The 15,360-nt window shown below is 50.6% G+C and overlaps 1 protein-coding gene across 1 annotated transcript in view; it reads left to right on the top strand.

Annotated features, from left to right (window-relative positions):
• The first annotated feature begins 7,540 nt into the window (after window positions 1-7,540).
• Window positions 7,541-15,360, top strand: part of specc1 (sperm antigen with calponin homology and coiled-coil domains 1) — an 88,118-nt gene continuing 80,298 nt past the window's right edge. Inside the window, exons 1-2 of the mRNA XM_064349542.1 lie at window positions 7,541-7,778; window positions 15,152-15,331. Of these exons, the coding sequence (XP_064205612.1) occupies window positions 15,185-15,331 (147 nt within the window). The 5' untranslated portion in view covers window positions 7,541-7,778; window positions 15,152-15,184. The remainder of the gene's footprint in view (window positions 7,779-15,151; window positions 15,332-15,360) is intronic.

The following is a 15,360-nucleotide window of genomic DNA, read 5'->3' as shown; positions in this document are numbered from 1 at the left end:
CGAAAGGGAAACCACACCCGGAGACTTCAAACAAGCAGCCCATGCCACCGTCCCGATGCGGCGGCCATGTTGCGGCGTCCTGCCTCACTGAGCTACGTGCACTGGGACACTCCTCTCCAGTTGCGTCAGATGGAGAGAAAAATGGGGGAGTCTTTGACACTGTGAGGGGAAAGTAGATATATTTTAGGGAGGGATGTCCTAAGTTGTCTTTGATAGTATTGTGTTGGGCTGCTGGACGGAGTGTAGCACAGTGGGTAAGGAACTGGGCTTGTAACCGAAAGGTTGCAGGTTCGATTCCCGGGTAAGGACCCTGCCGTTGTACCCTTGAGCAAGGTACTTAACCTGCATTGCTTCAGTATATATCCAGCTGTATAAATGGATACAATGTAAAATGCTATGTAAAAGTTGTGTAAGTCACTCTGGATAAGAGCGTCTGCTAAATGCCTGTAATGTGATGTAATGTAATGCTGATGTGTCCGCATGTCTTACATTAGATATCTTTGTCTTTTGCGGGTTGGGCGGCATCAAAGATTTGTAAAGAGTCGTGTGAATGATGGAATGCAGTGTAGTGACTCAGACTTCCACGCGCCTCTCCACGGCCGTCTGGGGGCCTTTTGAAGAGCACAGATAAGGTTCGTCGAAATGGTTTCCCGAACTTGCGGGGTACGCCGACGCTGCCAGAACAGGAAGTCCTGTCCCCACGGATGAGATGCAATATACACGGAAGCCTTCTCTGGCAGCGGCTTATCCAGGAAGTGCGTATTCTTTGATCTTATTGGTCGGTATCAGAAAGCACTGTGGGTGCAGGGCGGGTCACAAGGCCAAGAAGGTCGATCTCCAGTGGAGATCTTGCCTTGATTTTTAGATTTTGCGCCACCTCAGGAAGTAGTTTTTTTTTACCACCCTCTTTTTCTTATCTCTCTCCCCCTCTTCTCTCACGCTCTCCCTTGATCTCAAAAGTGCTGATAAGAGCTGAAGAGCGGGAAAGGGTTTTTCTCTCCACGGGGCTGTTTGTGCTTCTGCCCCCGTCTACGTTCTGACGGCCCGCTCGGCTCGGGGCCCCGCTCGCTCTTCATCTTCTTTCCCTCGCTCATCTTCATCTTCTTCACCTCAACTCTTTCCTTCACCTCCTTTCACTTCGAATTTTTTGCTTCAGGTACTCTTGAATGTTGATGGAGTCGTGACCCCGCCCTTTCCGTGGTGTAATCTCTCCGGAGGAATGCTCGCGTCGCCGCCGCCCGTCGTGGGGAGTTCCTGCGAGCAGTCCATCACAGCTGACTCTGACACGCGGGACGCCCCGCCCGGCAGGCGCGTTTTATCGCAGGCGCGGGGTGCTCCCCTCGAAGGAATTCCCCCTTTTGTTGCGCTCTCTGTGGGGTACCAGACAGACACGTTCCAGTGAGGTAAGGTTAAGGTTACGCCTTGCGGAACCTTCCGGATTCCTTGGGGGCATTCCTTCCTCTGCTTTCTCGGCTCGGCTCCAATAACGCAGTCAGGGGTGGAGTGCGGGCATACGTGCAGGTTTTTCGGCTGAGATAAGTAATTAGATGCATGCACCAATGGGTCACTCTTATGTTTGACAAGCGTAAAACTGTTTAATAGTAGGGAGCAGAGGTGGAAAATCCGGATTCAGAAGGTAAAAGTCCTCCCCAGTATTTTTTTTTTTCCAATCACCTGGATTTGCTAATTGGCACAATTCTTCACCCAGGTGGCAGAACTAATTAGTGAATTCAGCTGGCTGAGTTCACGGGTGGAAGAAACTGATGGCAGGACTTTTACTTTCCACCTCTAGTAGGGAGGGACACAGGTCATTCATGAGCTTATAAATGCATTTAGTTTTCAAAGTTATTAAAAGTAGAAGCTGCCATGAGATGCAGGAACCCATCATGGCCCTCCTTCTCTACCCATGAGTCAGGCCAATGGCTCTTCAGTTGGGCTTCTGGAAAACGCGGCGCAAACAAGTCTGGGTAGTCCATCAATACGTCTGCCAATGATCTGCTACGTGGGTGACGGATGGGATGAGTCACGGGGGTCATTGTAAAGTTTAGTCAACAGGAACGCAGAGTGCCTGTCCGGCTCAGCCCACTGGTATGGGAGTTATTTATAGGTTTGTGCTCGTGTCATAACTCTGCGGACAAACAGGATAAAGGCCCGACGAGCAGTTAATGCGTTTGCCACATTCCGCGTGTGAGAGGAGGAGGAAGAGGAAGGACGAAGGCTTCTGCGGAGTGCCGAGCAGATTCGCGCCTCGCGGTCTGATTCATCACGGAGGACCGTGTTACAGCGGGCCTGCTCAGTGCGCTGCCAAAACCAGAGAACAAGTCAATCTTAACAAGCACTTGAGTCTTACATTTAGACTCAAAAACTTATTCCTGTTACTTTTTTGCTAAATAAGACAAAAAAGATGATGCCAGTGACAGCTTGGCTCATTTCTAGATTTGCCAGTGGGGTTAGACAATTTCACTTGTCAAGAAAAATAAAAAAAAAGTAAAGTAACATAAAACAAACTAATATTTTCTACTTGAGAGAGAGAAATAAGATTTTAATTTTTGTTACAAGACTGAAACACTTATCGCACTTTTTTTCAGCGTGCCATACATGTGATTGAGAGCAGGTCCTGGTTATAAAGATGGGGGACACAGACTGCAGTGGATGAGGCTGTGGATGAGCCCTGTCTCTCTCTCTCTCCCTCTCTCTCTATCCCTCCCTCTCTCTCCCCCCCTCCCTCTCTCCCCTCCACTCTCTCTATCTCTCTCTATCCCTCCCTCTCTCTCCTCCTCTCTCTCTCTCTCTCCTCTCTCTATCCCCCCTCTCTCTCTCTCTCTCCCCCCCCCCCCCTCCCCTGAGACGGCTCTCTCCAGCAGTGATTCAGCACACTGAAGTCACACACACTGTGTGGCCCATTAGGGACTGCTGAAAACGCGCAGTCTGCTCTGGGTGTGTAATGCGCAGGGCCAGATGCCTCATCTCTGTGAATGCCACCCTGCTGTTCAGCTCTACTGCTCCGATGCCCACATTGCACGCGCGTGACACTGAGGCACAATAACTGTCAAATGAGAGTTGATTAAATCCAATCTTTGATTCATCTTAAAGGTACAGTGTGCAGGCTGTGTTCTTGGCCCTGTTTCGCTGTTGCATTTTGTAACTGTTCCACTTAAATGTGAAAACTGTGACTGCACTGGCTAAGGAATGTGATTGGATGATTTAGAGCAGTACACGTATAGTGACTGGCTCTGACTGGGTCAAGTAGAGCAGTACGTGCAATGTGATTGGCTCTGACTGGGTCATGTAGAGCAGTACATGCCTTGTGATTGGCTCTGACTGGGTCATGTAGAGCAGTACATGCCGTGTGATTGGCTCTGACTGGGTCATGTAGAGCAGTACATGCCGTGTGATTGGCTCTGACTGGGTCATGTAGAGCAGTACATGCATTGTGATTGGCTGTTTCAGTTGGCAGGGTTGCTCCGGTCTCTACAGGCTAGGCTCAGTAGTGACTCCTCTGGTCAAATGAGAGCCTGCAGTGTATCTGTGACAACAGCACTAGCTGCACAGTCCTCACAGTACAACAGCCATAGCGGCATCACTGGTGGATGTGAAATAAGCAGCCGGCAGGCTTTTGCAGGGTCATGCTAGTCCTTGCTCTTCGAAGTGGATGGACACTGTAGCATTGTAGAAATGATGGGCCTACTGTTGTAATTGGACATTTCATATTGTGGAAGTATATGGGGGAACATTTAGCATTTGCGCAGGTTTTAGACTGATATTAGTTACTGTTTTATCATTACAGTTGTAATTCATAACTTTTCTTGCAATAAAACAATTATTGTTGCAGAGTCATATCTTGAATTAATAATGGTATCAATGGATTGACCAAATCGTATTGTATTGATTAAATGATTGGCTCATGTCAATAATATCCTGTTACCCAATTTGCCAAATCATATAAACAGATTGATCAGATCATGTAATGAAATTGACTGGATTTTCCCATTTTCCAAATGACCAGATCAAATGATCAAATAAACTGATCAGATTACATTGAGGAAATGCGTCCAGCGTGTTGGTGAATTGCTACTTCCGTACCAGCGGCTGTGCACTCAGGTTTGTAATCAAAGGCCGACGAGAGTCTTCACCTGACAGGCGGCTCATGCCCCCGGTCCGCCGTTTGGGCCAGGCGAGGTGAGCGGGGCGGAGACCCAGACGGGTTCACCCCCCCGCTGCGCTCCGCGTCCGTATCGACCCGTTACCCGGGAGACGGGCCGTGGTCACGGCAGCAGTCTGGCCTCGCTGAGTGGGTGGGTACAGATGGCCTACCACTGCTCCGGCTAACCAGCCAATGAGAAGGACCTGCATCACTCCATCTCAAACCCACACTTCTAAATGTGAGAGAAAGCTTTAGTTTCTGTTATTACAGGCCATGGCCATGTGGGAGCCAGCTTTCTCTTCTGATGCCAGTGACGGAGTGTGATATGTCAGGGCCACATCAGTGCACAGCACATGCAGTTCACACCACCGATGAGCAAAAGGCTGACTGAGGGAATCAAGGGAGGCTTTGGAAAGCATCCTGGAGTTTAGCTCTCGGTGTCTTTCTCTTCTCGTTTCGAAGCACGGCTTAAGTACTTTTCACTTAGGCGTAATTAGTGCTGCTTTGCCTGCATGTAATTCCATTAATATTTCAGAGCGTGTCACGAACGTGATGCGGCTTCGCTTTGGCGAATCGCGGAAACGCGCGCTCGGAACTACGCGGGAGGCTATTTCCAGGGAGACGCGTGTCCCTGGCGGTCATGTGTTGGCGATTTGTCAGCAGCGGTGTTTGTGGCGCATTCGCAGATAGCTCAGACGCGTAGGCCTCGCTGGGCAGACGCCAGCTCGGTGAGGAACGTCGCGGCTGTAATTGGTTTTCAGGATGGAATAACAGCCAGGGACCGCCTCAGGAGGGAGTGATATGCAGGGGGGGGGGGGGGGGTTAACTTGTTGATGAGTAGGTTTTTTTTGGAAATGTTTTTTTCTTCAAAATTATAAGTGAGTGTTCTAGAACGTTGAATTCAATTACCAGCAGCGATTGTGACATCAGCATTACAACGTTCAGTTTAGAACATTATAATCACATATTTATGATGTCACACCTTAAAAGGCTAAAGCGGTGCTTGCATGCAGCCTCAGACTGCCGGTGAAACGAGGAGCCAGATTCTCCAAAGCACACGGAGCAGAAGGGCTGTGCTGGCCTCGGTGCCTCTGTCCGCTAAGTGCGCGTGACTAACTGAAGGTTAACGGGAGCGCACTGTCCACGGACCAGCGCTAGGTCAGGAGGCAGGCTTTTGTGATGGGACTGCAGTGGAGCTGTACCCAAGAGAGTAGATACGATGATGTGGAACCAAACGGTCTTTCACTTCCTGTTTAATGAGCTCCTTTCATGTTCCTCTTTTAGGACGTTCGCGGGCTCCTCGGTTAGCTGTGCGGCGTAGACGTCAGACGCGGAGGCTGAACCGGATTAAAGCTGTTTGGAGTTCCTCTCGGCCCCCGGAGCTGGCTTTAGGTCCGATGAGAAAGAGGGCCGTTGTCCAGCTGGTGATGAACGCACTTTGATTAAAGGGTCATTCACCATCGGCCCCATCTCTTCATCCATCTCTCGTAGAGACAGCGGTGCTTCTGCCGTCTTTACTGTGTGGGCTGCACGTTGGGTCCTGGGGAAGCTGAGAGGTTCGGGCTGCTGCGTTCTCGTACAGGAAGCTCAGCGCGCCCGCCCCGCTGATGCTATCGACAGCGTCCGACCAGGACGTGGATTGTTGACACAGCGTTTATGAAGTTCAGCCTGCGCGAACTGGAAAGCGCTAACCAAATATTAGCCTAGAGCTCTCATTATTTATGTGAGTTTCTTTTGAGCGTGGGTGAAGCTTCATTACCATGAAGTCCCATAGTGTAGCAGCAGCTCATGCTGCACTCTGTGGGCTACTCACAGTATTTAATAATCAATCAGCTTTACAAGAGCCCTTCAGTGTATGTGTGTGGTGTGTGTGCTTTTAGTTTTGTGTTTTCACATGTATTTATGTATCTTATGTTTTCTGTGTGTGTGTGTGTGCTCATACTTAAGAGTGTCATTGTGTGTGTGTGTGTGTGTGTGAGGGACTTAACACATCAGTGTTGACTTAATGTAAAGAGGAACCAGTGAAAATCCTCAGACTGACTGTGAAAGTTTTTGAGTTCCAGGAAAAAAGTTTTGTTTTTTTTCCCCCTGGAGTTTTAGCGTTTCCTTTGGTTTGGTTCCTTTAGCCGGTTCCCAGCCTGCTCCAGAAACGTGACATCACGGCCCAGCTGTGCCTTTCCTCCCGAAAGCACGTCTCGCTGGCCTCAGCCGCTCGTGTGCGAACGGCAGCTGCGTTTCCTCCCTCTCTCTGTGTGAATGGCGTGACCCCGCTCTGAGGAGACCGGGAGCGCTTCGCACGGGCTCGAAACAGGAAGCGCTGGCGGCCTCTCGCAGCTGGTCTGGAGGAGTGAGACGTCGCGCAGACCAGCGGGCCGCGGCGCACGGCTCCGCGTCCCTCGCGACAGGTGCCGTTTCCAAGGTAACCCCTTCCCCCGTCGGGGCTGGGAAATGGCTGATGGTCAGGACGTGGCCTAAAGCCCTCAGTACGGCGGTGGGAATTACTGGAGCAGCCGCAGCGCGCAGCTTCAGGTTACAGGAATCCAGTAGGAGCGCAGCAGGGAGCAACCCTGGTGTTAGCCTCCCTCTGTAATTTTCGCGGTCCTTCCAGTAAAGCACGAAAAGAAAGGGTAACATCTGTGTCAGCTTTAGCAGCTCCCCCCGTTAGCGCGCGGCGCAGAGCCCTCGCCCGAGTCCCGCGGGCGCGCGGGAAGGGCCGCCTCGTACACTTCCTGTAAACTTTTCCGAGTCGTTAGCCTCGCCGCGGAGGCGCGGCGTCGGCGTTCGGTCGGCCTCACGCGACCGCAAGCGCCAGCCCTTTTTTAAAATGGCGCCCTCGGAGTCGGGTTTCAGCCAGAGCCGCCTTCTCTTCCAGAGCCGCCGGTTCTCCCTGCCGCCTCAGGTTGTGGGTTTGGGGGGGGGGGGTGAGTGCATTCGGGGCTGTATCACGCTGGACCACGCGCACTTTCCTTCGCGGGCGCCGCGCCGAGACGCGGGACAAAGAGGGGGCATTGTGGGCGCTCCGGCGGGAGTTTAGGAGGGGAGCGTCGGGAATCGGGAAGGTACGAGCCATCGAGCCTCCGGAGGAGCCACGTCTGCCCTCCTATTTTAAATTTCACAGAGGAGGAAGAAGAAGAGGGATCGCGTCCGGTGGAGCGAAGCGGTCAAGCGCCGGGAAACAATAAGAGCCCGAGCGTGCCTCCCCGCACAGCTGCTAGTGCACAGGAGCTGAAACCCGCTGCCTTTTCTCACGGGGTAAAAAACTAAATAACAGTCCTGTGGGGGGGGGGGGGTCTGGGAAAGAGCCAGCGCTCCAGCGGCTCTCCCTCGCCCACGCCGACGCAGACGCTAAACCTAACGGCCGGCGCGGGAGGGAGCCTCCGCTTCCGCAGCAGCAGCAGCCCCCGGCGCCCGCCAGCTTCTGAGAGAGCCCCCCTCCAGGAACCCGCCGCGGTTCCCCTCCCTGGGGCTCGCTCACTCGCTCGCCCGCCCAGCCTGCCTGCGCTGCACATGCAGTCAGCCTCTCACACGCGCGGAGAGAGAGAGAGAGGGAGAGAGAGAGAGGGTGAGGGAGGGAGAGAGAGAGAGCGCCAGACTGCTACGCCCCGACCGTTGGCTCGGCTGCCTGCTCTGTTCCGTGAGTACCCTCTCGGCTTGTTCTCCTCCGCTCCGTTCGGCCAGAGATCAGAAGGTGCAGCGCGGGGCAGCGCTGGGCTAACTTACCGCTAGCGCGCTAAACCTAACAGGTCTTATAGCGATAGCAGCGCCGCGTGCTTCACTCTTCTTTACGGGCGTCGAAAACTCGCTACGCTAATAGAGGAACTCTAATTTTCCTTTCAGAACAAACGGGGAACTAGTCTAAGTCACCAGGATGTTAGCCTGGGTTCAAACTTTCTTTGCAATTTTATAACTCGCTCTTTATGTATTATCTGATGGCTGTCCGTCTTTAAGTAATATTTCACTCCAGTTGGCGTTGAAGTGCTACTTTCGTTGGCAAGGACCTCGGATCTTTGACTGGAAAAATTCTATGGAAAAATCCATAAAGTCTGTGTGTTGTTTGTGAGCCTCGAGCTGGTTTCTATACGCACTGCTTCTTCAGACGTTCTAGCTGACAGTGAAAAGGTAGTTTTCTGAGAGTAGGAAAGGCCTGGCTTCTGCAGTCTGTGGCACATCTGTGGTTCAGAGGATGTGATCAAGCAGCAGAGTATTTAACCCACACATCCTTTTTAAAGAGCTCTGCCAACCTGACTGCAGTATAAGTTTTTTTTTTTACTTTAGTCTGTATGTTTAGTTTGAAAATGAACCATGAATATAAGAGAAAAAAAATTGCACTGTGGTGTGCTATACATAAATAGCAAATCCGGTCACGCTGACTAAATCTATTTTCAATGTAGCGTAAGCCATCTTTCTTTTTCGTAAATATGCGCACAGGAAGTGAGCAGGAAGCCGAGTGGTTTCTTCAGTGCCAAAAAAATCCCACTCGAAAAACCAAAATCTGTCACTAGATGGACCGTGGAAGCTGCTGTTCGTATGGCTCTTTTTTGAAAAGGAGCGGAGTCTGTCGCTAGCGCGCCGGACTGTTCTGGCTTCGCTGAGGATGCGCGCATCTTCTCCCCATCTGTCACTGGATGTTGAGCGCCGCTGGGCCCTGGCATTTACCGCGCCAGCGTGTCGCACGCTCGGGCCCGCGGGAGGAGAGGGGGGCGCGCCGGCTATTTATAACGCCATGAGGACGGTGCGAAATGCCCCAGCGCCAGTCTAAAAAACCCCCTGTCGGAGGTCAGAGGTCACGGAGGCCTGGTGGCGGCGGCCTCTGGTGAGGCCAGATAGGAATGGACGTTTAAAATGGCGATGAGTGAGAAGAGTCCCTGAAGACTGCCTTGCGTTGCACGCGTGTTTTGTGATCTTTGAAAAGGGCAATGGCGTGCGTTTTGGTGTAGGCGTCTGTGTGTTTGTGTGTGTAGGTGTGTATGGGCTTCTGTCTCTGTGTGTACGAGTTTGTGTGACTGTGCCCTCCGTGTGCATTTCTGTGTGTTTTCCACCCGCACTGATGTGGCACATCTGTATGGGCGAACGTATTATGTGTTTACATGTCTGTGTGCTGGTTTTGGACACAATGTGTATGAGTCTATGTGCATATGTGCATATGTATGCATTTGTGCAGACGTTTGTGTGTGTGTGTGTGTTTGTGAGTGAGTGTGTGTGTGTGTGTGTGTTTGTGTATGTGAGAGTGTAGGTGTGTGTGTGTGTTTGTTTATGTGACTAAATAAAGACTTGTCTCAGAAGTATAGCTGAGGCGGTCTGTAAGTAAGGGGTAGCTCACATTCAGAGAAAGATCAGTCCTCACGTTCAACCACGTGTCATTCTGCGATAGTGCTGTGTGTAACATTTCAGTTTTTAGAAATCCTTCCTCTTTTAGCATTTACTTTAAAAACCTTCCCTGTGCATAAGGTGCGTGCATGAAACATTCAATCACCCGATACTAATATTATCTTCCCCTGCTTTCTGAGGATTGGCTCATCAAAACAAGCCAGAAGTCCTCACAAGGGGAGCGATTTACTCCTTTCTAGCGACAGTTCAGGATTATAAACGCGCCTTGGAACCGTTCACATCTCAGTTCTTGGACATCTGAAGCCGATAAGAAGGGAGAAAGCGAAATGGGTTTTTTTTCTAACGCTTTGAGAGATAAGTTATCGCCGCCTGCCAGCCAGGAGTCTACACACAGACTCCTCCGCCGAGCTCGGGGGAGAAGCCGGCTTGTTTTCGCGGAGACCGACGCGGAGCGCGGGCTTCTCCTAGCCTGGCCTGCCGTCTGAAGAGCGCGTGACACAGCGAAGCTAACGGCGACCTTAGCGACGCTACAGGGCGTGGCAGCTAACTGCCAATGCAGATTCCCTGTTTTAATCTACTGGCATTTCTCAGACTAATGGGCACTACATTCCGACGTTAGGCCACAGCTGTTCGCCCTAACAGTCTTTGTTTTGAAAGGCCTCTTTATCACCAGTTAGCTCTGTCAGTACCCCAGGCCTGCAATTTATAGCTAGTCTTAGGCACTGGCCAAATATTTTTTACAAAATGTTTCTCAAAAAAATGAAGTAAATTGTATATATCAGCCTATAATGAGCTAGTACTGACATATAAAATTAGATGCATGCAACGTTTGAGATCCTGTTTTCACAAAGAGTTTCAGTCATTTATGATTTATATCAGGTTCTTAGGAACTCAGTTTTTTGAGAAACTCGGTGAGGAGTTAGTGAGGAGTGCAGTGGAGGCGCTGCTCCTGCTCGGAGGTGCGGGGGGGGGGATCTCCCGCTGCGGCCGTTGGTCCAGGGAGGCGCACGTGAGCGGTTTGCGGGAGGCCGAGCTGTTTCCGTGCCTGATTGATGACACACTTGAGGTGTCAGAGAACGGAGACGCGTCACGGGAGAGTGCCAGCACGCCACCGCACCGGCGTATGGGCCTCATGTGAGGGGAGCTCCAGCTGTGTGTGTGTGTGTGTGTGTGTGTGTGTGTGAGAGTGTGAGAGTGTGTGTGAGTGTGTGTGTGTACGTGTGTGTGTGTTTGTGTACGCGTGTGTGTGTACGTGTGTGTGTGTTTATGTACGTGTGTGAGTGTATGTGTATGTGCGTGTGTGGTATGCGTGTTTGTGTACGTGTGTGTGTGTGTGTGGGGGGTTAGCGGGTGTGTGTTTGTATGTGGGGTTAGCGGGTGTGTGTGTGTATGTGGGGTTAGCGGGGTGAGTTGCAGAGTGTGCGCGAGGAGGGAGTGGCGCACCGTGTGCTTTCGGGACAGGAAGGGTGGGAAGGGGTGTGAGAACGTCAGCCAGTTTGGAAGTCAGTCACGGGGTGGGGTCTGCAGCCTGTCCAGGGGTGTGAGCTGTGTTGGTAGCGCGTGTAGGGGTGTGTGGTATGCGTGTTTGTGTACGTGTGTGTGTGTCTGTGTATGCGTGTGTGTGTACGTGTGTGTGTGTTTGTGCACGTGTGTGAGTGTATGTGTATGCGTGTGTGTGGTATGCGTGTTTGTGTACGTGTGTGTGTGTTTGTATGGGGGGTTAGCGGGTGTGTGTGTGTACGTGGGGTTAGCGGGGTGAGTTGCAGAGCTGGCCGCGGGGACAGAACGTGGCGCACACGTGTGCTCTTTCCGCGGACGGGGTGGGAAAAGGGGCGGAGGACAGCAGCCAGATTATGGGAAAGCCATCAGTCACGCCGGCGGAGACGTCTGCAGCCTGCCAGGGCGCGGGGCTGGAATCTAGGTCAGCGCGTGAGGGGCAGAGACGGACTCGACACACTTACGGGCCGCAGAGGCCGGGTCCTGCAGTGATTCTCACTGATAATTCGCCATTACAGCAGGGAGACACAAACCAATGAGTAAAACAAATAAGCTCGCGGGAGCATCGCTTTGATGAATAATGTGACTGGACTCGCTTGCCCTTCTCGTTGGCCTTTCCAGCAGACGGCCCTTCGTACACATATAAATATCCTTTCGTGTAAATATCCGTTTTGTGTTTGGTTTCGCTAACCGTTTCCCTTTCCATTTAACGTTTCCATGGTTTTACTGACAGCTCTGAAAGAGTTTCGATAAAGGGTGCCTAGGAGTGGTCTCTGAAAAATAGGTTTTCTTTATAATTACCCTTTAATTAAAATGTATACCTAATTGGAGCTTTAAATAGAGCCCTTTTTGTGGGCATTTTTAAATGAACCCCAGGAGAATATGTTAGGTTTCATGTTACCAGCACACAGAAAGTGAATGGGTCTTTTGAGGCCAATTTATAAACCCTTGACATGTCCAACCAAACACGTTCGCTGGGTTTCATCGTCTCGCAGATTGACTCTAGGTGCCTTTGAATGCTTTGGGGACCCAGCCTGATGCTTTTTTTCAGAGGTAGCTTTCGCTTCTCCCACGTAAGTATTATAACGTCAGATTCGCATGAAGAGAAGCAGGCAGGAAATACTGAGCCCTGTGTCAAATGACTCAGTTTCCCCCGGTTCCTTCCCAGACGCGAGGAATCGTGTTTTATTGGGAGCCAAACCAGGACTCGACATCACGTGACCGGCCCAGCACAGTGCGCGCCGTGTCTGCTAATCAGATAACTACTCGGGGACTTTCTCTAATTACGCTCCCATTAAATGTAGCTTTGTGAGCAGTCTTTCACGGAGGCGCCGCTACATTATTAGTAACAGCTTAACCTTTGTGAGTTGGTTTTGGTTCAGTGCCAGTTCCTCCAAACAGTTTAAGCCACCCCCTTCCCCTTATTATTTTTTTTTTTTTGTGGAAGTAGCTGAAATTGAGTTTTGGTCATTTTTTTACTGAAGCCTGTACATCCTAACCAAACAGTTTTCTGCACAGCACAGTAGTGCTTTTCATGCTGGGTTGGCACAAAATCCAGGTGTGTGAGCTTTTGGATAAACACCTTCATTAGCCAGTTTCAAGGGCTGTTGGACTGCGGTAGTGAATGCTTTTTTAATAAGACTAAAAAGACAAAAAGGCTACCGCAAATTTACCTTCGCAGTATTGCTGTTGCCATCGTTTTGCTGTCTTTAAAAGGCCTTGGCCCTGCCAGAAACCTTTTAAAAGTGAAGGACGTCAGAGAGCGGAAACGCGCTATTCATAAGCACTCAGTTTCAATCGTCAGAAGAGCCCTACTTTAACGAATGAGTTAGTGTATGCCCGCCTCAGTTAAAATCAATGAAGCCGGGCACGAGGTCTGTAAGTAGCAGCTGGAGAGCTCATTATACCGCGCGCGATGCAGTGCCTCCCCATCCAGAGGAGCGCTTTCATTCTCTGACCGCCTGCCCTTTCCGCGATGATCATCGCATTAATTATTTAAACCGCGACTTCCGAATTACCGTGTTCCATCCATGCGAATTAAAAAAAAATAAAAATACGATCGAGGTTGATTTTATTCCCCGCGTGCTTTTAGCTTCAGGCACCTCTGGAGCAGCAAGCTGTGATAAGAGCTCAGAGTTAAATTCTGCCGTTATTTGTCGCTGCGCCAAGGCAGCTTTTTTGGCTGCTGCACTTACCCCGCTGTTTTTGACCTGACATTTTGGTAAAGGAAATGTTTCCGTGGACTGGAGCCGATCGGATTCGCTCGCAGCTTAGAGATAGTATTGTGTTTCTTGGCGTGCGCATAAATGCCATGCATGGCACCACCCTCAAAACTCTCCTACCCAGAGTTCACCTTTTCAAGCCTTTCTTTCAAGCGGAGTGCGTGCAACACAGAAATCAGTATGAAGCCTGGAGTACTCATTCATTCATTCATTCATTCATTCATTTATCCATCCATCCATTATCTATACCGCTTATCCTGGACATGGTCGCGGGGGTTACTGAAGCCTATTCACACACTCACAGGGTACACACACTACACTATTCACTCACACACTCATACCAGTGGCCAATTAGTAGCCTACCTGTCTTTGGACTGTGGGAGGAAACCGGAGAACCCCGGAGGAAACCCATGTGGACTCGAGGAGAGCATCAAACTCCACACAGAAAGGCCTAGACTGGATTTGCACCCATGAGTTTCTTGCTGTGAGGCGACAGTGCAACCCACAGCACTGGGGTATCTTTAATTTTGGCGTTTTTGGTCCTCCATACTGAAGTCCAGTGTCATTAGCATTTTATACCCTCCAAGCTCTGTGCTCTTGCAGACTTCACGTCATGATGCTGAACGCTTCAGACTGTCTCACAGTACGTAAAGTCCGAAGTCCGCGAGGGCCAAGTCCGCCAGTCTGGACATTTGGATTCAGCCTGGATCTCCTGTCGTATCTCCTATCCCTTAGTATATTAGGATCTATATATTGTTCGTACTTTAAGAAACTGTGATCTCTTGTTATTTTACAATAGATTGAGAATATATTTCTCTATATTTTACAATATAATACTGCAATATATTATTGACTTATATGTATGGAAATACATTACATCTCCATATATAGGAAAATATATTTTTGTTGATTCTTGTTGAGATACACTATATGACCAAAAGTATCTGGGGATATTTTGTATGGTTTGGGCTGGGCCTCTTGGTTTGAGTGAAGGCAAATCTTAATACTACAGTATACAATGACATTCTAGACTATTCTGTGCTACCCCAACAGTTTGGAGTTTGGGGAAGGCCCTTCCCTGTTTCAGCATGACAGTTGCCACCGGGAACACAGCGAGGTGTCAACTAAAATGGTTTTGTCGAGAACAGTGTGGAATAACTTGACTGGCCTGCACAGAGCCCTGACCTCAACCCCATCCAATGCCTTTGGGATCAGTTGGAAAGCCAACTGTGAGCCGGGCCTAATCACCAAATCATTTATCGACCTCACTAATGCTCTTCGGGCTGAATAGAAGCAAATCCCTGTAGCAATGCTCCAACATCTAGTATAAAGCCTACCCAGAAGAGTGGAGGTTGTTACAGCTGCAAAGGGTAGACCAACACCATATTAATGCCCATAAATTTGGATGAGATGCTGGATGTCATACTTTTGACCGTGTAGTGTATGTTGCAAAAACATGTTAAAGCCTTCCACTGGCATTCACACAAATCTCTGGCTAGTGTCATAATTTTGATAAGGCAAAATACTTTAAATATAAGTTGTTTATATAAATAGTTTACACACACACACACATATAAAAGCTACATTGTAATGGTCATGTGGTTGTGCGCGTGGACATCTCGGGATCCCTGTTTAAGGGCAGTGCTGTTCCACTCCTGTTCAGCAGGGTGGCAGCGCAGCGGTTTCTCCAGACTTGTGAACCGGGACCACAGTCAGAAGGGCAGGGGTGAAGTGAAGTGCTTCGCTGCGGGCAGCGCCCACGGTGAATCACATGGTTGGAGCCTCGGGGTGGAACTGAAGCCGTCGGGCACTGCAGCCCTCCAGAGCCTAGTGTTGCGTAAGCCCGGCTCTGAGAGAGTTTCATCTGAAGAGAAAAGAGGAAAAAAAACCCCAAAAAGCCTATTGTCAGCAGAGCGGTGTTACTTACTCACCCCCCCTCTCCTCCCCCCCCCCCCCGCAGACTGAAGCGCGTGGGCCGCGAGCCGTCTGAGCCATGCTGAAGGGAGGGGCCGCCGCCAAGGGGGGCCTCCCCAAACCGGGCCTCCAGGAGAGGGCCCGGCTGCCGTCCGCCACCTCCGCCACGGGCATGAAGAGCTCCAGGTCCTCCAGCACGCTGTCCACGGACCTGCGCCTGAGCAGGGTAGGCCCCGGAGCGTGCCGGTCGCCACG

The sequence above is a fragment of the Anguilla rostrata genome, chromosome 9, assembly GCF_018555375.3.
Source record: "Anguilla rostrata isolate EN2019 chromosome 9, ASM1855537v3, whole genome shotgun sequence".
In the NCBI taxonomy this organism is placed as follows: Eukaryota; Metazoa; Chordata; class Actinopteri; order Anguilliformes; family Anguillidae; genus Anguilla; species Anguilla rostrata.
The sequence above is the reverse complement of the archived record's forward strand: the minus strand, read 5'-3'. Positions and strand labels throughout refer to the sequence as shown.